Source organism: Eptesicus fuscus, chromosome 18, assembly GCF_027574615.1.
Source record: "Eptesicus fuscus isolate TK198812 chromosome 18, DD_ASM_mEF_20220401, whole genome shotgun sequence".
NCBI lineage: Eukaryota > Metazoa > Chordata > Mammalia > Chiroptera > Vespertilionidae > Eptesicus > Eptesicus fuscus.
The window spans coordinates 41443256-41469391 of NC_072490.1; the positions used below are offsets into that span (position 1 = coordinate 41443256).

Genomic DNA, 26136 nt, shown 5'->3' on the forward strand with positions numbered 1-26136 from the left:
GCTGATCCTCCCATAAAGGGCCCCATCATACAATAAACTGTCTGGTTCCTACCACTATGTGTATCATAAAAGGCAGTCAGGATGAATAATGCTTATGAATAAAGGGAAAGGGTGATTTCAAATGTATGTCTTAAAAATGTGCAGCTTCTGGGTCAAAATAAAGAACTGAACTGTATTTGATTGTTTTCTCTTTCTTTTGACAACTCACTAAAATCAAAGGGTTTTGTTATGTGATTTTTTAAGACATAAACCTGCTAGGATAAACAGGAAAGGAGACAACATTCTAAAAGCTAAAATTCAGAATAGGGTCTAGAACTAACTCAGCAGATTAAAGAAAAGTAAATCTAAGCTGATAGTGAAGAAAGCTAAAAATTGGCAGCAGCATGTAGGGGGCAATTAGTGTTGGAAGAGAAATAGGTAAAACAGAGAGATTTGTTGAACTTTGGGTCATGCCATCAGCTCCTCCACGCCACAGCTCAGGACAACTGTCCCTTCCCCTCCCCTACATAAGATGAAATTTACCCTCCAGAGAGGGTAACACACGAGACCCCTGAGCAGGAGGACACAGGAACTGGTGAAGGAATGCATGCAGTGCCCAAAACAGGATTTGCATATGGAATGTGAGAGACCCAGCCCTTGCCTCTACTCTCCAGGCAAGGGACTAGAAGAAACTTCTTATGGCAACATGATAAGCCCAAGAAGAAACACATAAAAATATGGATTAGGTGTCCCCAACAAATGACCAGCCAGATCCACCCTATAGGGAAGTTCAAGGTTGACAAGCCCCACCAACACACTCAGAGCTCCCAGTCAGCTTTTTCTTTTAGTCTCCCATTCTTAAATATAAGCAACCAACCAAGAATTACAAGGCATCTAAAGATATGAAAGCTAGAGACCAAGACAAACAAAGCAAGCAATTTGGAAAAAACAGATCAAGTGAGAAGAAACCTTCCCAAAAGGAAGGGATAATTAACATCCTCTGACAAGAAAAACTATCGTGCCTGGCTCCGTGGTTGAGCACTGAACTATGAACAAGAAGGTCACAGTTCGATTCCAGGTCAGGGTACATGCCTGGGTTGCAGCCTCGATCCCCAGTAGGGGGCATGCCGCAGGCAGCCAATCAATGATTCTCTCTTATCACTGATGTTTCTCTCTCTCTCTCCCTCTCCCTTCCTCTTTGAAATCAATAAATTAAAAAACTACTGCATCCTTAAAACAAGAGTAATATGCTATTAAAACCAAATGCTCAGAACAGAAATAGTTCTGGATATCAAAACTATGATATTAAAAATTGAAAACTCAAAAGAAGGTATGAAAGCCCTGACCAGGTCACTCAGTTGGTTAGAGCCACATGCGGCTCTTTGACCCCTTGAGTGTGGCTCTTCCACAAAATACCATGGACCGGGGCGAGTCTATTTTGAAGAAGTGTCATTAGAAGAAGTTTAAGTTTTAAAAATTTGGCTCTCAAAAGAAATTTCAATCATTGTACTGTTGATATTTGGCTCTGTTGACTAATGAGTTTGCCGACCACTGGGTTAGAGCATCAACCCATTAACACCAAGTTTTCAGGTTTGATCTCTGGTCAGGGCACATCAAATCAATGTTTATCTATCTCTCTCTCTGTCTCTCTCTATCTCTCTCTCTCTCAAAATTAATTAACAATGAAAAGAAGGGTTGAAAGATAAAAGTTTAGGAAATCTTGCAGCAAGCAAAGCAAAAAGACTAAAAAATGGAAAACAAGAAAAGCAGAGGTCTCATCCAGAACCCCAATATACAAATTCAAAAATCCTAGAAAAAGAAAATAGAGAAATGGAAGGAAATCAAAGAAGACATTCAAGAGAACCTCCCCACAGAGAGGTACGAATGTCCAGAGAGAAGGTGCTCACTGAATAGCCAGCATGGGAATGAAGAGAGGCCACCCGTAGCTCGTCACTGGGAAACGTGGTGAGAGAGTCTATCACCTTCCAGGAGGAAGGAAAAGGCAGGCCATCTATGAAAGAGCAAGAAAAAGAATGGCTTTCAACTTGCCTCAAAGGTAGAGCAACACTGGAAGGTAGAAAACAACTAAGTAATATTTCCAAAACTCTTAAGTAAAATAACTTCTGACTCAAAATTCCACATTGAGCCAAACAATCAATCAAATTAGCAGAATGAAGACATTTTCAAAAATGCAAAGCCTACACAAATTTACCTCCCTTACATCACATTTCAGGAAGCTACTGAGAGACAGGCTCCATCAAAACAAGGGAGTAAACCAAGAAAGAGGAGGCCACAAGCTACACAAAACAGAAAGTGGAGAGTCAATTCCTTGGGTGGCACTGAAGGGCAGTTTCCAGGATTAAAACTACACTGCAAGCCTAGAGAGCAAACCATCCAGGGAGAGAGAATGGAGGTTGCTAAGAGGGATATCTCTAAGAAAAATATTAGATAAGACAGATTTCCTATATCAGGGTGTTAGAATGGCATGTATATGAGAAAAAGAAAACACAGCTAGAGGAGATATTATATTTTAACCCCTCTACCCTAAAGCAAAAGCAGCAGCAACAATAACAAAATCCTTTAACTAGAAAGAAACACCTGCGAAAGTGTCTGGTTGCATAAGAATTTTACATTCAAATTGTTTCAAAGTAACAAAGTTGTCATTTTACTGAAAATCAGAGTTTATGTTAGGTGTAGTTCATGCAAGAAAAGACTCGAGGGAACACTTGTTGACAATCTATACTCAAAGGAAAAGCCTTACCAAAAGATAAACAAATTAATGCATATTTATACATCTTAAATTAAGTCTGCTTCATCAAAAAGATGATTCCCTGATTTATCTGACTTTCAATTAACCCACTAATTATCTGTCTGACAGAGTCAGATAAGGGAACATCTGCATATATTATTCATGTCTTTCCCATCTCTCAAATAAATTGTTTCATAAAGTGGGGGAATGACAGATCTCCTAATGTGATTGCCTTTGTGGAAATAGTTATGGCAGGCTACTGGAAGGTGTGGGGAAAACTAGCAAAAAAACAAAGAAAATTAAGCTATGAAAAACAAGGCAATTAAAGAAGGAACCAATCATAAAATATTGCAGTACTAAGCTATGAATAATATCGGAATGCACATGATAATATAAATACTTAATTCAGATTGAACCAAAAATTATAATATAACTTTAATAAAAAGAAGAGGTGGGGGTAAGACAGAGGAGAAAGGTAATATAAAATAGCTAAATGTTCATCGTACATAATAAAAAGGTAATATGCAAATTGCATCACTCCGCTACGCCCACGATTGGGTCGGCTGGAGGCGCAGGGGGCGGGACTCAGGGTGGCTGATTGGCTGATGGGAGGAGAGGGGGGCGGGGACTCGCGAGTCCCCACCCCCCGCTCCTCTCACCGGCCTAAACAGCAGTGCTGTGGGAGGACCCATGGGGCCGGTGCCAGTGGCGGAACTCGGGGTGGCAGATTGCGTGGCTGCCAGCATCAGTTTTCCGCCACTACCAGTTTTCCTGTAGCCACTTGCCGATCGGAGCGCCTCCAGCCAGCGCCATCAGCCACCCGAGTCCCGCCCCCAGCCTTCGGGAGGCGCTCCCATCGGTGGGTGGCCAGAGGAAATGGCGCCAGGTGGCCAACTGCACTGGCTGGAGGCACTCCGATCGGCTGGTGGCCAGAGGAAAACTGGTGCTGGCGGAAAACGTGCTGGCAGCCAGGTGAAGGAAAGTTTACTATAATGTAGAACCAATAGACATGTTTAAAATGAATGATTCAAAAAACAGCCTGTTATTTTAGAAATGAGAAGGGTAACTATCAGAACAACAGTAAGAAGAGTAGAAGTGACTCCTATGGTAAGGGATATTGGAAAGGGACAGGACAGAGAACTGTTGTGTGGGTTTTCCTTATTTTAAAAATATATATATTTTATTGATTTTTTTACAGAGAGGAAGGGAAAGGGATAGAGTTAGAAACATTGATCAGCTGCCTCCTACACACCCACTACTGGGGATGTGCCTGCAACCAAGGTACATGCCCTTAACTGGAATTGAACCTGGGACCCTTCAGTCCGCAGGCCAATGCTCTATCCACTGAGGCAAACTGGTAAGGGCGAGAACTGTTGTTTTACGTTCAAAGCTTTTTACTGCTGTTTGGCTTTGTAAGCCATGTGCATGGTTTTATTTTGATAAATAAATTATTTATTATTATGTTAATAATAACATAATTATTTTGAGAGTAGTTTTAAATAAGTTTAACAATTTTTTCCACTTAATATTTTTTCATATTATTGAACCGTCAAAAATCATTATGAACTACAATTTTAAATTCACATTTCAGTTAATAAAAAATAAAACTGATAAACTTTAAATAATTAAATTAACAAATTAGCTTCTGCAGTGAATGGATTTTTCCTTGGACCATTTGATTACAATCAACAAGATGCTTATTCGGGTTGAGTGAGAGGGCTGACTTCAGAGTACTCATCATAAACAGCACAGGAAGCAGTGGCTGGGAGGGGTCGAGAGGTCGGGTCCGGGGTTCTCACCTCAGGGAAGCACCTCTGGGGAGCAGCTTCAGCACCACACTGTTTGAGGTAGTCGGCCCAATCAAAGTCCTGGCCAGGGTAGCCTAGGCAGAGACAAGAGAACAATGCCAGTCGGAGAAGATAAATATCACATGATCTCACACATTTGTGGAATATAACAAACAACATAAACTGATGAACAAAAATAGATCCAGAGACAGAGAAGCATTGAACAGACTGTCAAACCTCAGAGGAAAGGCAGGGGAGGGGATGGGGAAGTAAGAGATCAACCAAAGGACTTGTATGCATGCATATAAGCATAACCAATGGACATGGACACGGGGGCAGTGGGGGCATATCCTGGGGGGTGGGCGTGGCCGGGGAAGGGATGATGGGGGAAAAAGGAGACATATGTAATACTTTAAATAATAATTAAAAACAAACAAACAAACAAAAACAATGATTCACATCACAAAAGCATGGCTGGCTTTATTGCTCTGCCAAACATACACACACAACTTCTAATTTTGCTAATTTGGGGATTCTGATCATTCTAGAGATGGGGGTAAAACACCTTATAAACCCAAAGCATTGTTAATTTTATAAAACAGAACAAATGTGATCAAACTATATGACAATACAATTCTTTGGATAAATTTTTAAACTTTTAATTTCAAACTAGGCATTTATTTTGAACAATATTTTATATGATTAATTACTGGCAATTTACAAAAAGATTTTAAGACAGTTATAATTGGATTTGATTTCTACCAATAAATCTCATCTTATTATCAATCCTATTATGACTCAGGCTCTAAAGGAGAGACAGTAGTACTACTTAACCAGTGAAGACTTTTTCCTATCATAAAGCTATTTCCTTAAACATATCTCAGCTCCTACGAATACGATACTCTTGACTATGATTCATGCCCTACAGAATTTCAATGCTCTTATAACCTGACTCATGAATTCATTTTAGAAAAATAGTTGAACTTAACTCTCCACTTAAATCTACCAGGTTCCGAGTAGAAGTGTCCGCATGTGTGTGCAAGGAGCTGGGCTGCGCCTGCTGTGCTGAGGTCTCTTGGCTCTGCAGAGCTTATATCTCACAGGCACAAAGCAAGCTACTCAAGACTATGCCAGTCCTACAGCCAAACAGCCCCTGCAATCACCTCTTCTGCCCAACTGAGATTGGTATCATGTTCTACCTCTGCCTCCACCTCAATTCCACAGTAAATTATCTGCCATTTTCAATGAGATATTCCACTACTTCCTTCTATTTACAAAGACAGTTGAGTTGTCTATAACAATGCTGAAAGTTCCAATAGCTTTCATCATGGGTTTTCCTTTTCACGAAAGTCAGCAGGCAGGATAAAGAACTCGGGATGCACAGAGCCTTCCTGAAAAACAAGAACTTGCTCTTGCAGATGTGCCCCTCACCCCATCCCCACCAGGCAGGCTCTCCCATTCTGTCCACTGACGAAGGGGGACCTGGGAGGCTCTGTTCCTGTTCGCCCTCTTGCTCCTTGAAGGAAATGTGTTGTACCCCCTAGTGACAAGGCAATGCTGGTTCATAGCAAACATTCCATAAATGTTTGCTGGATGATGATAGATCCTCCCTTCCCCCCAACTGATGGACGGAGTATGACGTTAACTCCACCTGCAGCCGGACATTCCTGAACACCTTATATGGACTGTACGTTGAACCACCAATCAGCACCTGCCATATACCCTAAGCCCCCAATTCCTAAATCCCTAGGCCCCTAACCATGTACCTCACATGAAACCACCAATCAGCATGTGCTGAGTGCCCTAAGCCCCGTCCCCTCTTTTCCTCCCCTTAAAAGGCACTCTCACCCCGGCAAGCTCTCTCCCTCTCTCTCCCTTTCCTCCTCTGGAAGGCGGCCGGCAGGGTGATTGCCAATAAAGCCTGTGTCCTGGTATCCCATGGTCTCCGGCCCTCTGTTTCATCTTTCAGATGAAAGAAACTGAATGGAAGGCAAAAGTTCTGAGTTCCTGACTCCTGCTCACATGCAGGGCACTCCCAGCCCCATGCCCAAGCAGTCAGCATTTAGCTGGACTTCACTAGAAGCCTACTAAAAAAAGATGCAGAGTCTGCCAACCAATCTCGTTTGCTAATAGAAAAGTCAGAGAAATGTCTGACACTTCCAAATATTCCAAGTTAAAAAATTTAAAAATTTCATTCAAGCTCAACGAAGTCATATTTATAAGTTTTGATTAAAGGGTCAAAGATTATATTTTGCAAAGCTGCAAACACCAGAACATGAGCTGCTACTTTCCTATCTACAACCGCTCTATATCCTACTCTTGACCATAAACCTCTCTCTGGAATCTGAACAGTCTCCCTCTAAGATAAGGCCCAGATACCTAAAAATCACCAGTAATCTACCTCCTTAGCTCTGGCTCTCACATCTCTCCTCATAAGTCAGCTCCCAACATCCACTGTACAAACTATTCCCACTCTTCTGTGACCTCCCAACAGAAACAAGATGGAAGGAACTAAGGAACCCACATGGAACCCCAGGTTGTCATGAAGATGCATTTGTCAAGGTAGGACAGAACAGACTTCATTTAGTAGCTTAACAATTTATAACTTTCAAATATTAAATATATGGAACCTAGGCCTTCATTTATACTTGTCCTGGGCTCCGAAATGTTAAAGATAGCCTGGGGCATAAAGAGAGAAAGGGACAAGAGACCCAGGTAATGTATCTGATAAATCTCATTTCAAAGGAAAGTTCCTGATAAACAATTCAGAACAGAACGAATGAATACCAGGAGGGGGTGTGATGTGTAAACCATTCTTCAGACTCCACTGCACAGGGAAAATACCAGGACTGTCGACATGACACACAAAGGATCGCCTTGCATGATTCTCTGATCGCAAATCATCCATTTCCACCAGAAAGTACTTCTCGTCAAAAACCTGTACATACAATGATAAAATAGATGAATAGTTTTATGTGTATATGCCCATGCACGCATGCATGTGCATGCACACATGTACACACACACACACACACACACGTCATTTCCTTGGCACAACTGAACATGTTACAAAAGTACATAGCTATGCCCTGGCCAGGTGGCTCGGTTGGTTGGAGCATTGTCCCATATACCAAAAAGGTTGCATGTTCAATTCCCGGTCAGGGCACACACCCAGGTTGCAGGGTCGATCCTGGTCGGGTGCATGCAGAAGGCAACAGATTGATGTTTCCTCTCTCTCTCTAAAAATCAATGAAAACATGTTCTTGGATGATGATTAAAAAAAAAAGTTCTTAACTACAATGGGTATTAATACTACTACTTATTCAATAAATGTTTTCTCTGGGTCAGACACTATTTTAATTGAATACTTTCCCTGTATTAATCAGTTTTAATCTTCCTGACAATCTAACAAGGTAGGCACTATTATCAACTCCATTTTGCAGATAAACTAAGTTGAAAAACAGGTTAAGCCATGTGTCTCAGTAGTTGGAGCATTAGCCAGCACACCAAAGGTTCGATTCCTGGTCAAAGGCACATATCTGGGTTGCAGATTTGTTCTCTGGCCCCAGTCAGGGAGCATGCGGCAGGCAACCAATTGATATGTCTCTCTCACACTGATGTTTCTCTCTCTCTCTCCCTCTCTCCCTCCCCTTTCTCTCTCTCTCTCCTTCTCCCTTGCTTCCCTCCCCTCTCTCTAAAAATTAATGGAAAAAATATCCTCAGGTGAGGATTAACAACAACCCCCCCTCCAAAAAAGAAAAGAGGTTAAATAACTTGACCCGTGTTACATAGCCAGGAGCAAGCAGGAACTAGCAGAACCTGGATTCAAATCTTAGTATTATGGTTCCAAACAAAATTTAGTGTAGGCTTACTGAGGAGTCAACTGTATATTCGATTTTCAGATCCTAGCCTAGTTTCAAATGCCAAAGAGGTTGCATGAACCTCCTCTGGCTCCTTACCAACCTACAGCCTTCAGACTCCAGTTACGGTCTTCTGACCCCATTGCAAGGTCAGAATTCCTCCCCATTGTAAGAATGATTCTTTTTCCAAGGCAAAGAAACTTTAACCTTTTGCACTCGGATGTCGAGTGTGACTCGACACGGTTAACATCGGTAGCAGCTCGAGAAAAAAGCAAGCGAGTACAAAGGGTTAAATCTTAACAGGTTGGATGTCTCAGCATCAAAGCAACTATTCCTCTAGTTGTGCACGACGTTTGGTTTTACTTTCAGTAAATGGGGCTTTTCAACTGAAATTCTCTCCTTTATGCCCCAGTTCTAGCAACTGAGAAACTGGGCCTTGACACCTGCCCAGTTCTTGTGGCTACTCCTAACAAGAGCCTTACTTTTGTCAGTCTTTCAAAAGATTAAAGTCGGAACCTGGAAACCATGGCTGGGCAATCCAAGTGGCAGATCCTGTGACACTGATCACCTGCTGCCCACACATCTCCTGCACTTGGCTGGACACAGTGACACCGCGCCTCCAGGCCTTTCAGGTACCATGGCTCACCTGCCGGCTGAATCTCCTCTACTACAGGCAGGCCTGCCCCCAAAAATCTACCTCCTTAGCTCTGGCTCTCACATCTCTCCTCGTAAGTCAGCTCCCAACATCCACTGTACAAACTATTCCCACTCTTCTGTGACCTCCCAACAGAAACAAGATGGAAGGAACTAAGGAACCCACATGGAACCCCAGGTTGTCATGAAGATGCATCTGTCAAGGTAGGACAGAACAGACTTCATTTAGTAGCTTAACAATTTATAACTTTCAAATATTAAATATATGGAACCTAGGCCTTCATTTATACTTGTCCTGGGCTCCGAAATGTTAAAGATAGCCTGGGGCATAAAGAGAGAAAGGGACAAGAGATCCAGATGCCCCTCCACTCTGGTGCCCGCGCTTTGGTTCGCTGGGGCAACCAACCTCCAAAGAAGGAATAGGCCATAGAGAAGTGGGCAGTATAAGAGGTTGGATTAGGAGAGCCTGAAACCAAATACTGTATTTTCCGGCGTATAAGACAACTTTTTAACCCAGGAAAATCTTCTCAAAAGTCGGGGTTGTCTTATAAACCGGGTGTCATCTTATAGGGCGGGTATATCCCAAACTCTATATTTTAACTGGAAAAGTTGGGGGTCGTCTTATACGCCCAGTCATCTTATATGCCAGAAAATACGGTACTATTAATTTCCTAAACCAGTCACCCTGACAGGAATTCTTACCAAGGAAGTTGCCCCCATTTTACCTTAACAACTGTAGCAGGAGAGATCCCAAAAGGAGACCAGGGATCCACAGCTTCCAATTTCATATTTACAGAGAATGAATGTGTACCAATCACTTGTTTGTCCTGAAATGCAAACACCAAGAAGGAATAAGAACATAGTATTTTCACATTAATTTTATACTCATATATAACTGAATACTACCCCTTAGTTAATTAAAATAATGGACCTGTCCAATTTCTGGTAAATAACCTAATCCTATCATTTTCTTCCCTGAAAAACATTATTCAGGAATAAAACCACAGGAGGCACTCCTACTCTCTACATTTTAAACACAAAGGCTATCTGACAGAAAAGCAAGTTTACTTGATAAGTCAAAACTATATAGTTAAGAGTAGGAAAAATTCCTTCACTTTGAAGGGATTAAGAAGTTCAAATTACCAGTTATAAAACAGTAACAGGGATGTAGAAATCAGCATAGGAAATATAACAATAATCCTATATAATAAGGGGGTAGTATGCAAATTGACCCTCACGCTCTCACAAGATGGCTGCCTATGACCAGGCCAGCAGGCGGGTTAGCGAGGGACGACCAAATGACTGAACAAGCAGGCTGCATGGGGCGACCAGGCTTGCAGGGGGGTTAGTGAGGGACTACCAAATAACTGAACAGCAGGCTGTGTGGGGCGACCAGGCCGGCAGGCGGGGCGGGGGGTGGGGGGGAGACAGTTGGGGGCGAACAGGCTGGCGGGGGGGGCAGTAAGGGGTGACCAGTCTGGAGGGGAGGGGGCAGTTAGGAGTGACCAGGCCAGTAGGGAGGGGGCATTTGGGGGCAACCTGGCTGGCAGCAGGGGGCAGTTGGGGGCAACCAGGCCAGCACGCAGAGGCAGTGAGAAGCGATCAGGTCAGCAGGGGGGGGGACAGTTAGGGGCGACCAGGCAGGCAGGCAGGTGAGTGATTAGGAGCCAGTGGTCCAGGATTGTGAGAGGGATGTCTGAAAGCCGGTTTAGGCCCGATCCCTTGGATTGGGCCTAAACTGGCAGTTGGACATCCCCCAAGGGGTCCCGGATTGGAGAGGGTGCAGACTGGGCTGAGGAAACACCCCCCACCCATGCACGAATTTCATGCACTGGGACTCTAGTATTATAATAACTCTGTATGGTGTTAGATGGGTACATTATTGGGGGGATGACTTTGTTAAGTTACATAAATGTCTAACCACTATGTTGTATACCTAAACTAATGTAATACTGTGTCAGCCATAATTGGAAATTAAAAAAAAAAACTTTAAGGGTAGAAAAGGTTCAAAATGCTCTAAGAGGTCTTTGTAAAGAAAATTTAGACTATTTTTAGAAGAAGAAAAGGATGAGCATCAGTCCAGCCTTCAAACCTCTTCCCTCCTTCGGACGCCACAACACTCTCTGACTCCAGGGTTATTTTATGCTTTGCACCTCCCTCAGACTGTTTCACTCATTTTTGTTTTTACCTTAAATAAGTAAGATGGTAATGGCTCTTCCTCTTCTTCTTTCACTTTGGCCAAGATCTCTTGCCACTCAGTTTCATTTTTCAGATGCCTGATGGCTTTAGTAAAATAAGACAGGTAACTTTAAATAACTACAGAATATACATATTAGTAACCATTGTGAAAGCATTCACATAAATAAAAAAAATCACTTTCCACTGGGAAAGAAAAGGGTTCAAGCCCACTTATACCATCTTCACTCAAAGAACTTACACCTTCTTTGTCTCCTCGGTTCAGAACCTGGGTAGTAAAGTATAGGGAAAACACCTCTAATGAGATCAAGGACTGCTGTAGTCCACAAAATAACATAATACAACATCAAATTGGGGCACATAATCATAAATGCAAATTGATTTAAACAGTAACTCCAGTTATAATATCTTAATCAACAATCTGCTTTGAACTCAAGATCTGTCCCACTCCAATACCTATATGAATGCTACCTAGGGAATTTTTCTTTAATTTTGGTAAGAGGTCAGTATCAGGTGAGGCAGAAATCTATAAGGTATGCATATTAGTATGTGTGGCAAAATTCAAAAGCAATAAAATGAAAAGAATAATAGGTGTTTAGCTTAACAACTCCCTATATATTTTTTCAATATCTCTATGCAAAGTAACAAAGGCTTTTATAATATGCAGAATAATGCTTTTCTCAGCCTCATAAATATTAATAAAAACATAACATAACAATAATAGTTAAAAGAAAAATGTTATATTTCTCTTCACCTAATGGGGGCTGAAGTTCATATCCTTGTTGAGCTGCCCAACCAACGTGATGAAGAAATGGATCCAAGTAATACAACCAATGTTCAAAATTGTCAGAACTTTCAAGTCCTTCATAACGTAGCTTCAGCCTTCCCCCAATGTTTTCTACTACAGTAACAATCCAAGTGCTTAGAGTGTCCTGGAAAGCTTGACATTCTAGCTTGGAACCTGGAGCAATGAGATCTAAAGGATTCCTCCCGTTACGGAGCTGTAGGTAAAAAAAGAGACAATATTAAATAAGAGAAGTTAACATAATATTTTTCAAAGTCAAATTTAAATAACCTCAAACAAGCCTTTATATTTTTACCCATTCAAAGTCAGTGATACTGAACTGTCTAATAGTATACAAGAACCTATAATATTATTTGTAGGTGATATAAAATGTTTGTCTTAAAAAAATCTATCTATACTGCAATAAAACTATCCTAACAGATCTCTGCCTTGAGGATTATGTTATATAGTTTAATCTAATAATGATTTAAAAAATATCATCATTAGTCTCTGATTGTTGTAAAAGCAAATATGATCATCAAAGAAAAAAAAAACAACAGAAGTCAAAATACCTCACAATCCCACCTTTAAAAAGAAAAACAAAATAAACCCTTTGGCACACACTCTCTGAGACTGGGTTTTCTACACACAAGTCTGTGTCTTTCACTCTCTCACTTTTTTTTAATAGGAACACTGTATACTGTTTTTCAATTTGTGCCTGTCACTTAATAAATCATAGCTATCTTTCTACAATAGCACATACAAATCTTCCTCATTGTTTTATTATTAGTTTTAATCCTTGCTCGAGGATATTTTTCTATTGATTTTTAGAAAGAGTGGAAGAGAGAGGGAAAGACAGAGAGAAACATCAATGTGAGAGAAACACATCAATTGGTTGCCTCCTGCACCAGGATCCAGGCTGACCGAGGTACTTGCCCTTGACCAGAATCAAACCCAGGCCTTCGGTCTGCAGGCCAACACTCCATCCACTGAGCCAAACCGGCTAGGGCTTCCTCATTATTTTAAACTGTTTTATTGCTATCCAGTATTATAAATGGGCAGTGATTGATCCACTTATATACTGATGGCATTTAGGTTGTTTCTGATGTTCTTACTCATTTCACAATGTTCTTAAGAACACAGTGCTTTGATTACACCGATAGAAAGGAAAAGTTTAAGTCTCACATTCTAGATATATATTAAAAGCTACAATAAAGAATAAAGAGGAATGCTAATTCCAACATTATTATATAACCATTTCTTAATATTCAAACTTACATTTTTTCTAATAAGAACTGCTCTGTGACACTTGCATATTCTTATTATGCAAATGAACATGGGAACAAGTGGAGGAAACACATTCACAGCTAAAGATAAAATGGCAGAATCAAGGTCAATGTACAGAAGAATACTTATTCATTCATTTGTTCATGATTTCACGCATTTGCTCAAATTTTACTGAGTCTTTAACATGTACCAAGTCCTAGCTAAACATAATGAAATGAGTCAGGTTAAGCAAAGCTTTCCTAGATATGACACCAAAAGCACAAGCAAAAAAAAAAAAAAAACAGATAAAATGGACTACATAAAAGTAAAAAATGTTTGTGCTATAAATGATATCAAGAAAGTGAAAAGATAATTCATAGAACTGGAGATAATATTTGGAAATCATTTATCTGATCTAGACTTGCAACTAGAATTCATAAGAAACTCTTACAACTCAATAATTAAAAGACATAACCCAATTTAAAAATGGACGCCCTGGCAAGGTGGCTCAGTTGATTGGAGAGTAATCTCCTACACCAAAAGGTTGTGGGTTCAATTCTCAGTCAGGGCACATACCTAGATTGTGGGTTCAATCCCTGGCTGGGGCGCCCACGAGAGGCAACCAATAGATGTCTCTGTCTCTCTCTCTCTCTCTCGCGCTCTCTCTCTCTCTCTCTCCCCCTTCCCCCCCCTCCATTCCTCTAAAAAAAAAAAAAAAGCAATAAAAAACATATAAATATATAAACAAGCAAATAAATAATTAAAATTTTAAAAATGGGCAAAGACATTTCTCTAGAAAAAGATACTCAAATCGCAAACAAGCACTTAAAAAGATGCTCAACATCCTCAGTCATTAGGGAAATGAGTGACTTCCCTAAATCAAAATGAGGTACTACTTTATACTCACCAGAATAGCTATAACCAAAAAGAGAATATAAGCGTTGTCAACGATGTAGAGAAATTGAAAACTTCATACATTACATTTTGCAATTGCACAATGTAACAAAATATAATTTGGAAATGTCATAACCAATAAACTGATTTTTATAAAAACAAGAAATCTATGATTACTAACAAGCTCAAAACCTACAGTAACGTAAAAGGACTGCTGAAAGCAAGTAGGTGGTAGAAGTACTACAGATCGACTACTGTCTTCTGACTGAAAACAAGGGAGTCTTGCCCAGCCAGTGTGGCTCAGTGGTTGAGTGCCAACTTATGAACCAGGAGGTCATGGTTCGATGTCCAATCAGGGCACATGCCAGTGGGGGACAAGCAGGAGGCAGCAGATCAATGATTCTCTCTCATCACTGATGTTTCTCTCTCTCTGTCTCTCTCTCTCTCTCTCTCTCTCTCTCTCTCTCTCTCTGTCTCTCTCTCTCTCTCTCTCTCTCTCTCTCTCTCTCTCTCTCCCCCCCTTCTCTCTGAAAGCAAAAATATACATATTTTTTAAAAAGGGGAGAGTCTCAAGTCACCTGGTGTGGGAGTTACAAATGCCCATCCTCAAGCCGAGTCAACGCCTGCTCCGTTACAGAGTGAGAACACCAAAAACACCACATTTTCCAGCTACATAACAGCATCTGGAAAACTAGATTTTTATGTGTTAGCAACTAATTCAGAATACTTTAGGCACTGAGCAAGCCGGCAGTTTGTAACCTCTGAGGACAATAAGCTTAAACCTCCCAGTACGCATGCCTATGTCTTTAATAATAATGCCTATTTGCTTTGGGGTAGTAAATGAGCAACTAATTTTAAGATTCCTTAGACAGGAAATCTCACTAAAGACTGGAAGGGTTTTCCACACTGATCCTGCAAGCCATCATACTCACGCCCTCTAGCAGCGGGACAGGAGGACTACACGCTTCCTTCAGAGTCTGCCGCAGGAACTCCTCCCAGTCAGACACCTTGTCTCTGATGCCTAGATGAGGGAATAAAATGAGTGATTACTCATAATAGTCAGCCATGGAACACAGAGAAACTAAACTAAACAGAATACAGAGAATTAAACCAGTGAAAATGGTTTAGAGGTATGTCGTTTTAATATCAAAGAGTACAGCAATTGCTTCTTTGAGAGCTTAAGATAAAAATTCGCCTGACTGACCAGCATGACTCAGTGGCTGAGTGTCGACCTATGAACCAGGAAGCCAGGGTTTGATTCCCCGTCAGGGCATATGCCTGGGTTGCAGGCTCGATCCCCAGGAGAGGACGTGTAGGAGGCAGTCAAAAAAAATCCTCCTAGATAAGAGCTACAACTGAATAGTTTAGTAGGAGTTGTATGCAAAACAAGGACAATTATCCAAAAGGTACCTAGTTTATTTTTTATTATGAGAATTTTCAAATATATATAAAAGTACAAAAAATAGTATAATGAATCCTCTTGTATCCTAGGTTCAATGGTAACTTCATGGTCAATCTTTTCATCTAGATCTGGAGAAGTTAGCAAACTACAACATGTGGGCTGAATTCAGCCTGCTGTCTATTTTGTAAATAAAGTTTTATTGGAACACAGCTATGCTTGTTTGTTTACATACTGTCTGTGGCTGCTTTCACACTGCAAAGGTAGAGGTGGGCAACTGTTACAGAAACCGCATGGCTAGTAAAACCTAAAACTTTTACTATCTGATCCTTTACAGATATTTTGCCACCCCCTGATCTATACTTTACACACTCCACAGCCACCCAACCAATTCCTGATATTATATAATTTCATCCAATATAACATCAGTATATATTTAACAAAATAAAATAACTTTTTACATAACCACTCCTTAAACAATTAGCAATAATTCCTTAACATTAAATATATATAGTCCATGTTCAAATTTTCTGAAATGTCTCAAAAATGATTTTTTCAATTTGCTCAGTCAAATCAGGATCCAAATGAGATCTATATTACAAATGGTTGATGTATCACCTTATTTAATCTGTATGTTCCTTCTCCTCCTCTGCAACCCCGTCTCTCTCTTTTTCTTGCCGCATATTTCTTGACTCAGCCTTTTATCCTATACTATTGGCCCATTGCATGAAATTCGTGCACGGTGTGTGTGTGTGTGTGTGTGTGTGTGTGTGTGTGTATGTGTGTGTCCCTCAGCCCAGACTGCACCCTCTCCAATCTGGGACCCCTTGAAGGATGTATGACTGCCTTCTCACAATACAGGACTGCTGGCTCCCAATTGCTCACCTGCCTGCCTGCCTGATTGCCCCTAACCGCTTCTGCCTGCCAGTCTGATCAGCCCCTAACCACTTCCCTGCAGGCCTGATCGACGCCTAACTGCTCCCCTGCCAGCCCAATTGCCCCTAACTGCCCTCCCCTGCAGGCCTGGTTGCCCCCAACTGCCCTCCCCTGCTGGCACAGTCACCCCTAACTGCCCTCCCCTGCCGACCTGGTCACCCCTAACTGTCCTCCCCTGTAGGCCTGGTCGCCCCCAACTGCCCTGCTCTGCCAGCCCAATCACCCCTAACTGCCCTCCCCTGCAGACCTGGTCCCTCCCAAGTGCCCTACCCTGCCGGCCATCTTGTGGCGCCATCTTGTGTCCACAAGGGGGCGGCCATCTTGCGTGTTGGAGTGATGGTCAATTTGCATATTACCTCTTTATTATATAGGATAGAGTTTTTCTGAATCTGCTTTTCCTGGTTGCCTCCTTGTGGTAACCAGTTGTTCTTCTACTGACCTCTACATTTTCTATAAAATCGGTAGGCTTGATCAAATTTAGATTTGACTCTTGGGGGAAAGGGAGCAAGAATCTATATATATAAAAAGCCAGCAACCGGAACGCCGTTAACAACCAGAATGACTGGTCGCTATGACACCCACTGCGGCCAGCAAACCAGCCCGATCTGGGGGGTGGGGCCAGCCAGCCAACCTCCTACAGCCCCTGCCCCCACCTGGCCCCACCCCAGATCGGCCCCCCCCACCCCAATCAGGGCAGGGCCAACTGACCAACCGCCTGCGGCCCCTCCCCCCAGCAAGCTCCGCCCCTGATCAGTCCCCACACACCGATCAGGGGCAGAGCCAGCTGGCCAATCACCCATGGCCCCTCCCCCAGGTCACTGGCCCTGGATCGGCCCACCGCTCACAGCCCCTCCCCACGGCCAGCCCAGCCCCCAATTGGCCCCACCCCACCCCAATGGGGGGCAGGGCCCACTGGCCAATCGCCCACAGCCCCTCCCCCCAGCCAGCCCGGCCCTGATCAGGCCCCGATTGGGGCGGGCTGGCCAGCCAACCTCCCGTCGTCACCTCCTTCCGACAGGCCCAGACCAGATCCGCCCCAATTGGGGCCAGGCCGGCTAGACCCCATCCATGCAAGAATCCATGCACTGGGCCTCTAGTATTTCGTAAGTGGAGTTACATCCTTCCATCAAGAGGCATATTCAGTCTGTTTGTCTCTCCTTTTGCAATGTCACTACACAGATACATTCATTCATTGGGGGCTACAAACGATAATTTTTCTATCACCCCTCCTTCGTTTACTAAGCAATATACTACTTCTATGAAGAAAAAATTCTCTTCTTCAACTGTGTGATTACCCTAAGGTAACTTTTTTCATCTCATGGCACACACAAACTAATTATTAAAATTCTGTGGCACAGAATTCTGTATTTTTTGCTGATCTGACAAAAATAGGTATCATTTTTATTTATTCACACCAGATGGCTACTGTTGTATTGGCAGTTATTTTTTAATTTGACAACCTAAGGGACAAGAGGTCAGTGCCTCTGACTAAATAGTCAGGTATTGCATGTTTTAAAAATTCTTGTGGAACACCGGTTTGAAAATCGCTGCCCTAAGGTATTAAAGTTCACAAAAAGAAGACAGGATATATGCTTAATTGTCTTTATACTTCCCCTGTATTTACCAGCCTTCAAAATTATCAGCATATTTCCATCATCCAAAAGTGACCAATGAGAATTTTATTTAAAAATTATAAAATTATAGACTAAGTCACATATGATATGTTTCAGGCCATTGCAGCTCTTGTCCTACTGATGCTCAACTGTCTTCTCTTTACCCAGAGGGAATCTCTTCAGGTTGGCAAATTGTCCCCTTGGGCAGTCGTTCAACTGGGAGTTTGACTGGGAGACCGGAGTTCGACCGCTCGCTATGACGTGCACTGACCACCAGGGGGTGGCGCAGAACATGGCGGACGTCAGTGACACGGCCCTGGCAGCAGGCAGCAGTGGAGGTGCTGCTGGCCCTGATGGGCCCCAATGAGAGCGGAACCACAGTAGGATGGTGGAGCAGGAGAGGGGGCGGTGCCAGGCCACTGAGGGGTGCCAGGTGAGGCTGCAGGGCTGCGAGCCTGGGGGCATGAACTGGGGCCCGATCCCCACAGGCCACCCCGAGGGACCCCACCCATGCACGAACTCGTGCACCGGGCCTCTAGTATCAGAATAAGAAGGCTGAAAGAAAAACATATAAGGTCTGGTATTTTCATAAATCTGCAGTCTCTCTTGCCTTTCTCCACTTTTATATGACTCCTCTCTTTTGTCCAACTGTCTCTGTCCTACTGAATTTGGATTCTACTCCCAGTAGGCTTTTATCTGGAAGAAAACCTCAGTTAGTTCATAGGTCCCAGATCACTTGTGGGTGAGAGGTGAGAGGACAATCAAGTCAAAAAAGAGAATCAATCTGGCCCAATGCACCTAAAGACATCCTCAAACTCAGAGAGCCTCACCGTCTTACAGAACGGTAAGTGATGCTCCCTATGAGTGTCACAAAAACATGAGGCTTTATGGAGCACAGAAAATAACTTTAAAAGATAAGAGAATGTGCATTATTCTTTATAAATATTTTCCTTCAAAATGCTAAACCAAAAAAGTTAGAAAAACCTATGTGTACGGGAGACTGAAAACCTCAAGATTATGGACAAGAAGCTCGGCCAGCATGACTCGGTGGACGAGCATCAACCTATGAACCAGAAGGTCATGGTTCAATTCCTGGTAGGGGCAAGTGCCCAGGTTGTGGGCTCAATCCCCAGTGTGGGGCGTGCAGGAAGCAGCCAGTCAACGATTCTCTCTCACCATTGATGTTTCTGTCTCTCTCTCCCTCTCCCTTCCGCTCTGAAATCAATGAAATATATATTTTAAAAAAAGATTACGGACAGGCTTTCCTACAGCAATATCCTATTATGTCGCGATAGGAAGTATTTTATTACCTTCCGGGGCTTCGAGGGTCTTCTTATTCTGCTCACACCACCCAATGGGGTAAAGGTCAGTCTTCCTGATGTCACACCAGAAGTCCGCTCTCCGGTCCTCTCCATAGCCATCGTAGCGGAGGAGGAGCAGCTGCTCACAGGTGGTAATGATGGTGGCAACCCAGTAGATTTCAGGATCTTTTTTCACAATCACCTCCAGTTTCATTCCAGGAGCAAATCCGTTTTGCAAACGTGTGTCCACCTGAACAGGGAAATGTTATTAACCACCAGACAAGTATCTCAAATGAGTGTTTCTTTGGCTGGCGTTCTTTTTAAGACTTACAATTCTGAAGTACTAAATGCAGTAAGATCCTCTCAAGGGAAACTCGAGAAATTCCAATTCTAACTCAGGAGTGACCCAAACAAAGCAGGGAACAGCAATGCTGTTCTGTTCCATCTCAGCAGAACTCAGTATTTTCACCACCATCAGTCTATTATGATCACAGAAATGTTTTCTAGTAAATAAATACATCACTAAATGTTCACCATTTTAACAGCTTAATATTTGACATATTAAGTTGTCAGGAGTGATTTCTAGATCATTCTAGAGAAAATTTATGAGTCTAGAAAAGAGGTGAGATAAAAATAAACTATAATAATAAAAAATTAGCCGAAACCGGTTTGGCTCAGTGGATAGAGCGTCAGCCTGCAGACTGAAGGGTCCCAGGTTCGATTCCGGTCAAGGGCATGTACCTTGATTGTGGGCACATCCCCAACCAAGGGGTGTGCAAGAGGCAGCTGATCGATATTTCTCTCTCATCGATGTTTCTAACTCTCTATCCCGCTCCCTTCCTCTCTGTAAAAAATCAATAAAATATATTTTAAAAAAATTAGTATGACATGTGCCATATGTAGGGAGCTATACCTCCCAGTCACCCTGGGAAAGAGTCTATGTTTAATTATTATTCAATAATTGTCCTTGAAAAATAATTAAAAATGCCCCTTTCTCTCTCAAAAGTGTCCTACTTTAGATGAAAAATTATATGGTCACAAAGGTATGAGTTAACAATTTTAGGACTACTGCATGTGTATACTAAGATTAAATAAATCAGTATATTGTAGATGATGAGAGACAGGTCTGTGATGTGGGAGAAAGAAGTGAAAATAAGGAAGGGGGAAGAGGAGAATGAATCTTGTGGTGCTGAATTGGAATCAAGGTATCAGAATGAGGGCATGATTACAGACATACAGAAAGATAAATAGAAAGAGATACAGAAAAAAAGTATAGATGTATATGTATGTATGTGTTAACATAGATATATTTCCTAGCTCTGTGAACTGACAGACACAGTAGAAGTAATGATACTCAGTACCAACAGCAAATTTAGTTTTTAAATATTGATTTCTAAATAGCATCCTCCAATAAAAAAGAACAAAGGCTCCAAGGAGAAATAACTGATCCAAATTCCAGGGTAGGGAAAACACAGTAGAAACCTGGAATATCTTGTGATGCCAAAAAATATGGAAATGCTCCAAAAATGATGGGGGCATTTGGAAAGGACATGAGAGCCAATTAGAAGCATCTTCCAATGGACACATGTGGGACAATTTGAGCAATAAAATAAATGAGGTTAGTAGATTATAACCCACCAATTTACATTGATATCCATGAGTTCATACTGTTAAAAATAATTAACGGAGAAGAGGGGACAGAAATTCCTTAGAGTAGACCAATTAATAAAAATAGGGGGAAATGATGAAAATAGAAAATCAACTTTAGACAAACACCACAGAAGTAAACACTGCAGGCGAGAATCGTGAGTCAGTGCTAATATTACTATGATGCTATGATATTTACATAATCTCAAAGGTTCTTCCTGCAAGATTCTTATTAACTACAAAGGGGAAAACAGTAACATTACAATAAAGAAATCTGGCAGAAACTACCCTAACTAAGTGATCAAAGTTAACATCACCAGTCTGAAAACATCAATATCATACACCCTTGATATCATAAAACAAAAAAAGCACAAAATCATTTTTATGACATTTTGCCAAATCTGCATAAACTCGAGCTAAGCATGAGAAAAACGAAACCTAAATTGTGGAATATTCTATACAATAACTGATAAGTAATTTGCTCTTCAAAAGTATCAAGGCCATGAAAGACAAAGAAAGCTAAGGAACTGCCAGGCACTGAAGGAGACTATGGAGCCCTGACCACTAAATGCAACGGGTAATAACAACCTCCGGAAAGGAGAGAGCCAGAGACGCAAAGTCCCACATTCTGTGTAAAAATCCTCCCTACCCCCATTGAACTCTTGAAAGGTAATCACTATCCTGAATTATAACACTACTAGAGGTCCGGCGCACGGATTTGTGCACCAGTGGGGTCCCTCAGCCTGGCCTGCACCCTCTAGCAATCCAGGACCCCTTGGAGGATGTAGTAGTGTGCGAAGCGGCAGGCGGCCAGGGAGGAGCCCAAGCCCAGCCAGGCGCCACTCCCGATCATCCCGGCCCCATTGCCCCTGCCGCTGCTGGTAGTGCTGCCGAGGAGGTGGAAGAGGCTCATGCCACCACAGCTGCACTCGCCAGCCATGAGCCCGGGGTCAGTCAGCTGAGTGGCGCTCCAGGGTGGTCAGTGCACATCATAGTGACAGGTCAAACGGTCGACCAGTTGCTTAGGGTTTTATATATATATAGATGTTTTAATAGTGTCTGAGTTTTCACACTCTGTTAGTAGAATTATGCAGTATCAATGTTATTCTGTATGAGGCTTCTCTTTCCCAACGTTGCTTATGAGACAAATGCTGTTGCATGTAACAGTATTTTATTTCTTTTCATTGGTGTATAGTACTCCATCTTTACAAATGTGCCACAATTTATCCATTCTAATGCTAATAGTAAGCATTTCGGGTAGTTTCAAGTTTTGGAAGACTATAAAGAATACTACTACCATGATTATATGAATATTTTTGTACGTCCCTTGGTGCATACATACATGGATTTCTATAACAGAGAGTCAAACTGTTTTACAAAGTGGTTGTACCAATTTACTCTCCCAATAGCAAAAATCCTTTTGTTCCAACATTTTTGTGTTTTCTGTCTTCATTTTAACCATTTTAGAAAGTGTGTAGTAAAGCTCATTATGATTTTAATTTGCATTACCTAAATAATAAAGTCAAGAACTTTTATATTTATTAGCTATTCATATTTCTTCTTTTGGGAAATGGCTAAGTTTCTTATCAATTTTTTTATTGAGTCTACTAGAGGCCCAGTGCACGAATTCATGCACCAGTGGGGTCCCTTGGCCTGGCCTGCAGGATCAGGCTGAAACCAGCTCTCTGACATCCCCCGAGGGGTCCAGGATTGCGAGAGGGTGCAGAACAGGCTGAGGGACCTGACCAGTGCACAATCGGGGCTGGGGAGGGATGCAGGAGGTTGGCCAGCTGGGGAGGGACCACGGGAGGGCTCCAGGATGTATCCGGCCCGTTTCGCTCAACCCTGATGAGCCAGACCCCAGCAGCAAGCTCACCTACCTGTCGGAGTGTCTTCCCCCTGGTGGTCAGTGCACCTCATAGTAACTGGTCGACCGGTCAACTGTCTGCCCCCTTGGTGGTCAGTTCACATCATAGTGAGCGGTTGAGCGGCCTTAGCATATCATTAGCATATTACACTTTGATTGGTTGAACGGCCAATCAGATGACCAGACACTTAGCATATTAGGCTTTTATTATATAGGATATTTTGAGTATCAGTTCTTTGTCAGTTACTTGTGTTACAAATATTTTCTCACTTTCTTGACGATGTTATTTGAGAAACAGAAGTTCTTAATTTTAATACAGTCAGATTTATCAATGTTTCTCCTTTAAAAAGTTAGTGCTTTTCCCATATTTTGAAACAAATGTTTCCCTACTGCTAGAGGTAATAAGGATATACCACATTCTTTTCTAGAAGCCTCTCATATTTAGGACTAATGTCCACCTTGAATTAATATCTATATAAGATATTGACAGGGGTCAGGTTTTGTTTGAAAATGCATATACAATTGACCTGTTACCTTTCCTCACCACTGTAAATTGCCACCTTTGTTATATATCATCACTACAAAAATCCCTACAAAAGTGGATGTTTCTGATTTGTTTTTCCTTAGAGTAGCACTACACTGCCTTAATTAACTTTGATATCTAGCACAGCAAGTCTTTTCATCTTATTCTTTAGCTTTGTCTGACGAGCCTTGCTCCTTTATATTCTACATAAACTTTACAATCAGCTTGTCAATTTCTACCTAGATTTTTTTGGGGGGATGGGCAGGTGGTATCTGACTTGGTTTACAGTAAATCTACAGATCTATTTACAGGGAACTGACATCTTTTCATAGTGAATTTTCCAATACATGAACAAGGTTTTCCTTCATTTTAACTTATATCGATAACTAGAAGCCCGGTGCACAAATTCGTGCATGGGTGGGGCCCCACTGCGCCTGCCGCAGGCTCACGCCCAATCAGGAGAGGTTCTCCTTTAAAAAATTAGTTCTTTTTCCATATTTTGAAACAAATGTTTCCCAGATTGGGAGAGGTTCATGCTACCAAAGCAGCTCTCGCCAGCCGTGAGCCCTGCGTCTGGCGCCCTCTCACAATCTGGGACCCCTCGGGGGATTCGGGGGATGCTGGAGAGCTGGTTTCAGCCGATCTCATAGGCCACTCCCCTTGGGAGGATGCCAGACACAGGGCTCATGGCTGGTGAGCGCTGCTGCGGCAGCACAAGCCTCTCCTGATATAGAGACTGACTGGGCGCGAGCCCGCAGCAGGCACAGTGGGGCCGGGATGAGCGGGAGCGGCAGGTAGGAGCCGCAGGGTGCGTTGGACTGTGGGTTTTGGCACGATCCCTGAAGGCCACCCAGAGGGAACCAACTCATGCACGAATTCGTGCACCGGACCTCTAGTAGGAATATAATAGATTTTTTATGCTATCCTGTATCAAATAATCTGCTGAAATTACTCATTAATTATCTTAAAATTATTTTATTTATCTGCAAAAATAACATTTTTTTCCCTTCCTTTCTAACCCTTATACATTTTACTGTGTTTATTTAACCTAACTGTACTGGCTAGAACCTCTATAACAGTATCAAACAAAAATCATGCTAACCAGTATCTTTGTCTTGCTCCATATTAAAAAGAAAGCATGTATTATATTACCATTCATAAAATTTCCTGTAGCTTTTTTGGGGGTAGATATCCTTTATTAAGTTTAAAAAAATTACTATCTACAGTTTGCTAAAAATTTTATCATGGTGGGTATGAAATTTTATTAATAATTTTCTTTATATAGTAACATGATAATGTGATTTTTCTCCTTTATTCTGCTACCATTATTATGCTGGTTGATTTTTAAGTGTTAAACCACCTTGCATTCCTGGAAAAATCAACTTGTTATTAATGTATTATCCTTTCTAAATACAGCTACATTCAGCTTGCTATTATTTTGTATGCAGATATTTATGCATCAATCTTCATGAGTGACACTGCTCTGTAATTTTCCTTTCCTAAAATACTCATGTTAGGTTTGATATCAAGGTTATACAATCTCTAAACAAACTGGCAGCCTACAATCAGTAATGGATAGAACACCAGCCAGAAAGGAAACAGAGGACTTGAATAAGACTATAAACCAATGCAAACTAACAGACATGAACAGAACACCCCACTCAGCAACAGCGGAATATACATTCTTCTCATGTTCTCTAGGACAGACCATAATGTTAGGCCACAAAACAAGTCTCAAATTTAAAAAGACTGAAATCATTCAAAGTATCTTTTCTGATCAAAATGGAATAAAACTGGTATGTAGTAACAGAAGGAAAACTAGGAAATTCACAAATATTTGAAGATTAAATACTCTTAAACAACTAATATGGGGGCCATCTCCCTTAACCACAAAGGGTATTTTCCAAGACCCCCAGTGGATACCTGAATTAGCAGATAGTACCAAACCCTATATACCTATATGTTTTTTTCCTATATATACATATCTACACTAATAAAAGAGAAACATGCAAATTGACCGTACCTCCGCTACATCCACAAGCCACACCCACCAGCCAATCAGGAGCGAGTATACAAATTAACCCAACCAAGATGGCTGTGGCCACGGATCGAGCAGGAGGCTTGGGTTTCCCCAGCAATGGAGGAAGCCAAGCTTACCGCCTGCTCTGGCTGGCCCTGGCCTCCGCTCAAGGCTACAAAGTTTCAATTATAGAAGATAAATAAATCCCAACAAAAATGGGGGCAGCCACGGAGCTGGAGAGAGCAGGAGGCTTGGGTTGCCCCCGGCGATGGAGGAAGCCAAGCTTCCTGGCCAGCCCTGGCCTCCGCTCAAGGCTACAAAGTTTCAATTATAGGAGATAAATAAAACCCAGATACCAGGGCCTGCGCTTGGGTCGCCGGGGGGTGGGGGGGGTGGCCGGCCTGCAAACCACCACAGGGCTCTCGCCCAGGCCGCCCCATGCCCCAAGGGAACCCCCACCCTGATCCGGGACACCCTTCAGGGCAAACCAGCCGGCCTCTACCCGTGCACCAGGCCTCTATGCTATCTAATGAAAGAGTAATATGCAAATTGACTGTCACTCCAACACACAAGATGGCTGCCCCCAAGTGGACACAAGATGGCCACCACAAGATGGCCAGCAGGAGAGGGCTGTTGGGAGGGACCAGGCCTGCAAGGGAGG

General features: G+C 42.2%; 1 protein-coding gene across 3 annotated transcripts in view; it reads right to left on the reverse strand.

The window, feature by feature from the left end:
* Positions 1-26136, reverse strand: part of SFMBT1 (Scm like with four mbt domains 1) — a 109941-nt gene that overhangs the window by 18239 nt on the left and 65566 nt on the right. For all 3 annotated transcript variants that reach the window (XM_054729417.1, XM_054729416.1, XM_028152838.2), the window contains exons 4-10: positions 19428-19668; positions 15102-15190; positions 11980-12226; positions 11218-11312; positions 9755-9856; positions 7303-7453; positions 4528-4610 (exon numbers count right to left, since the gene is read on the reverse strand). In XM_054729417.1, coding sequence (XP_054585392.1) covers positions 4528-4610; positions 7303-7453; positions 9755-9856; positions 11218-11312; positions 11980-12226; positions 15102-15190; positions 19428-19668 — 1008 coding nt within the window. The remainder of the gene's footprint in view (positions 1-4527; positions 4611-7302; positions 7454-9754; positions 9857-11217; positions 11313-11979; positions 12227-15101; positions 15191-19427; positions 19669-26136) is intronic.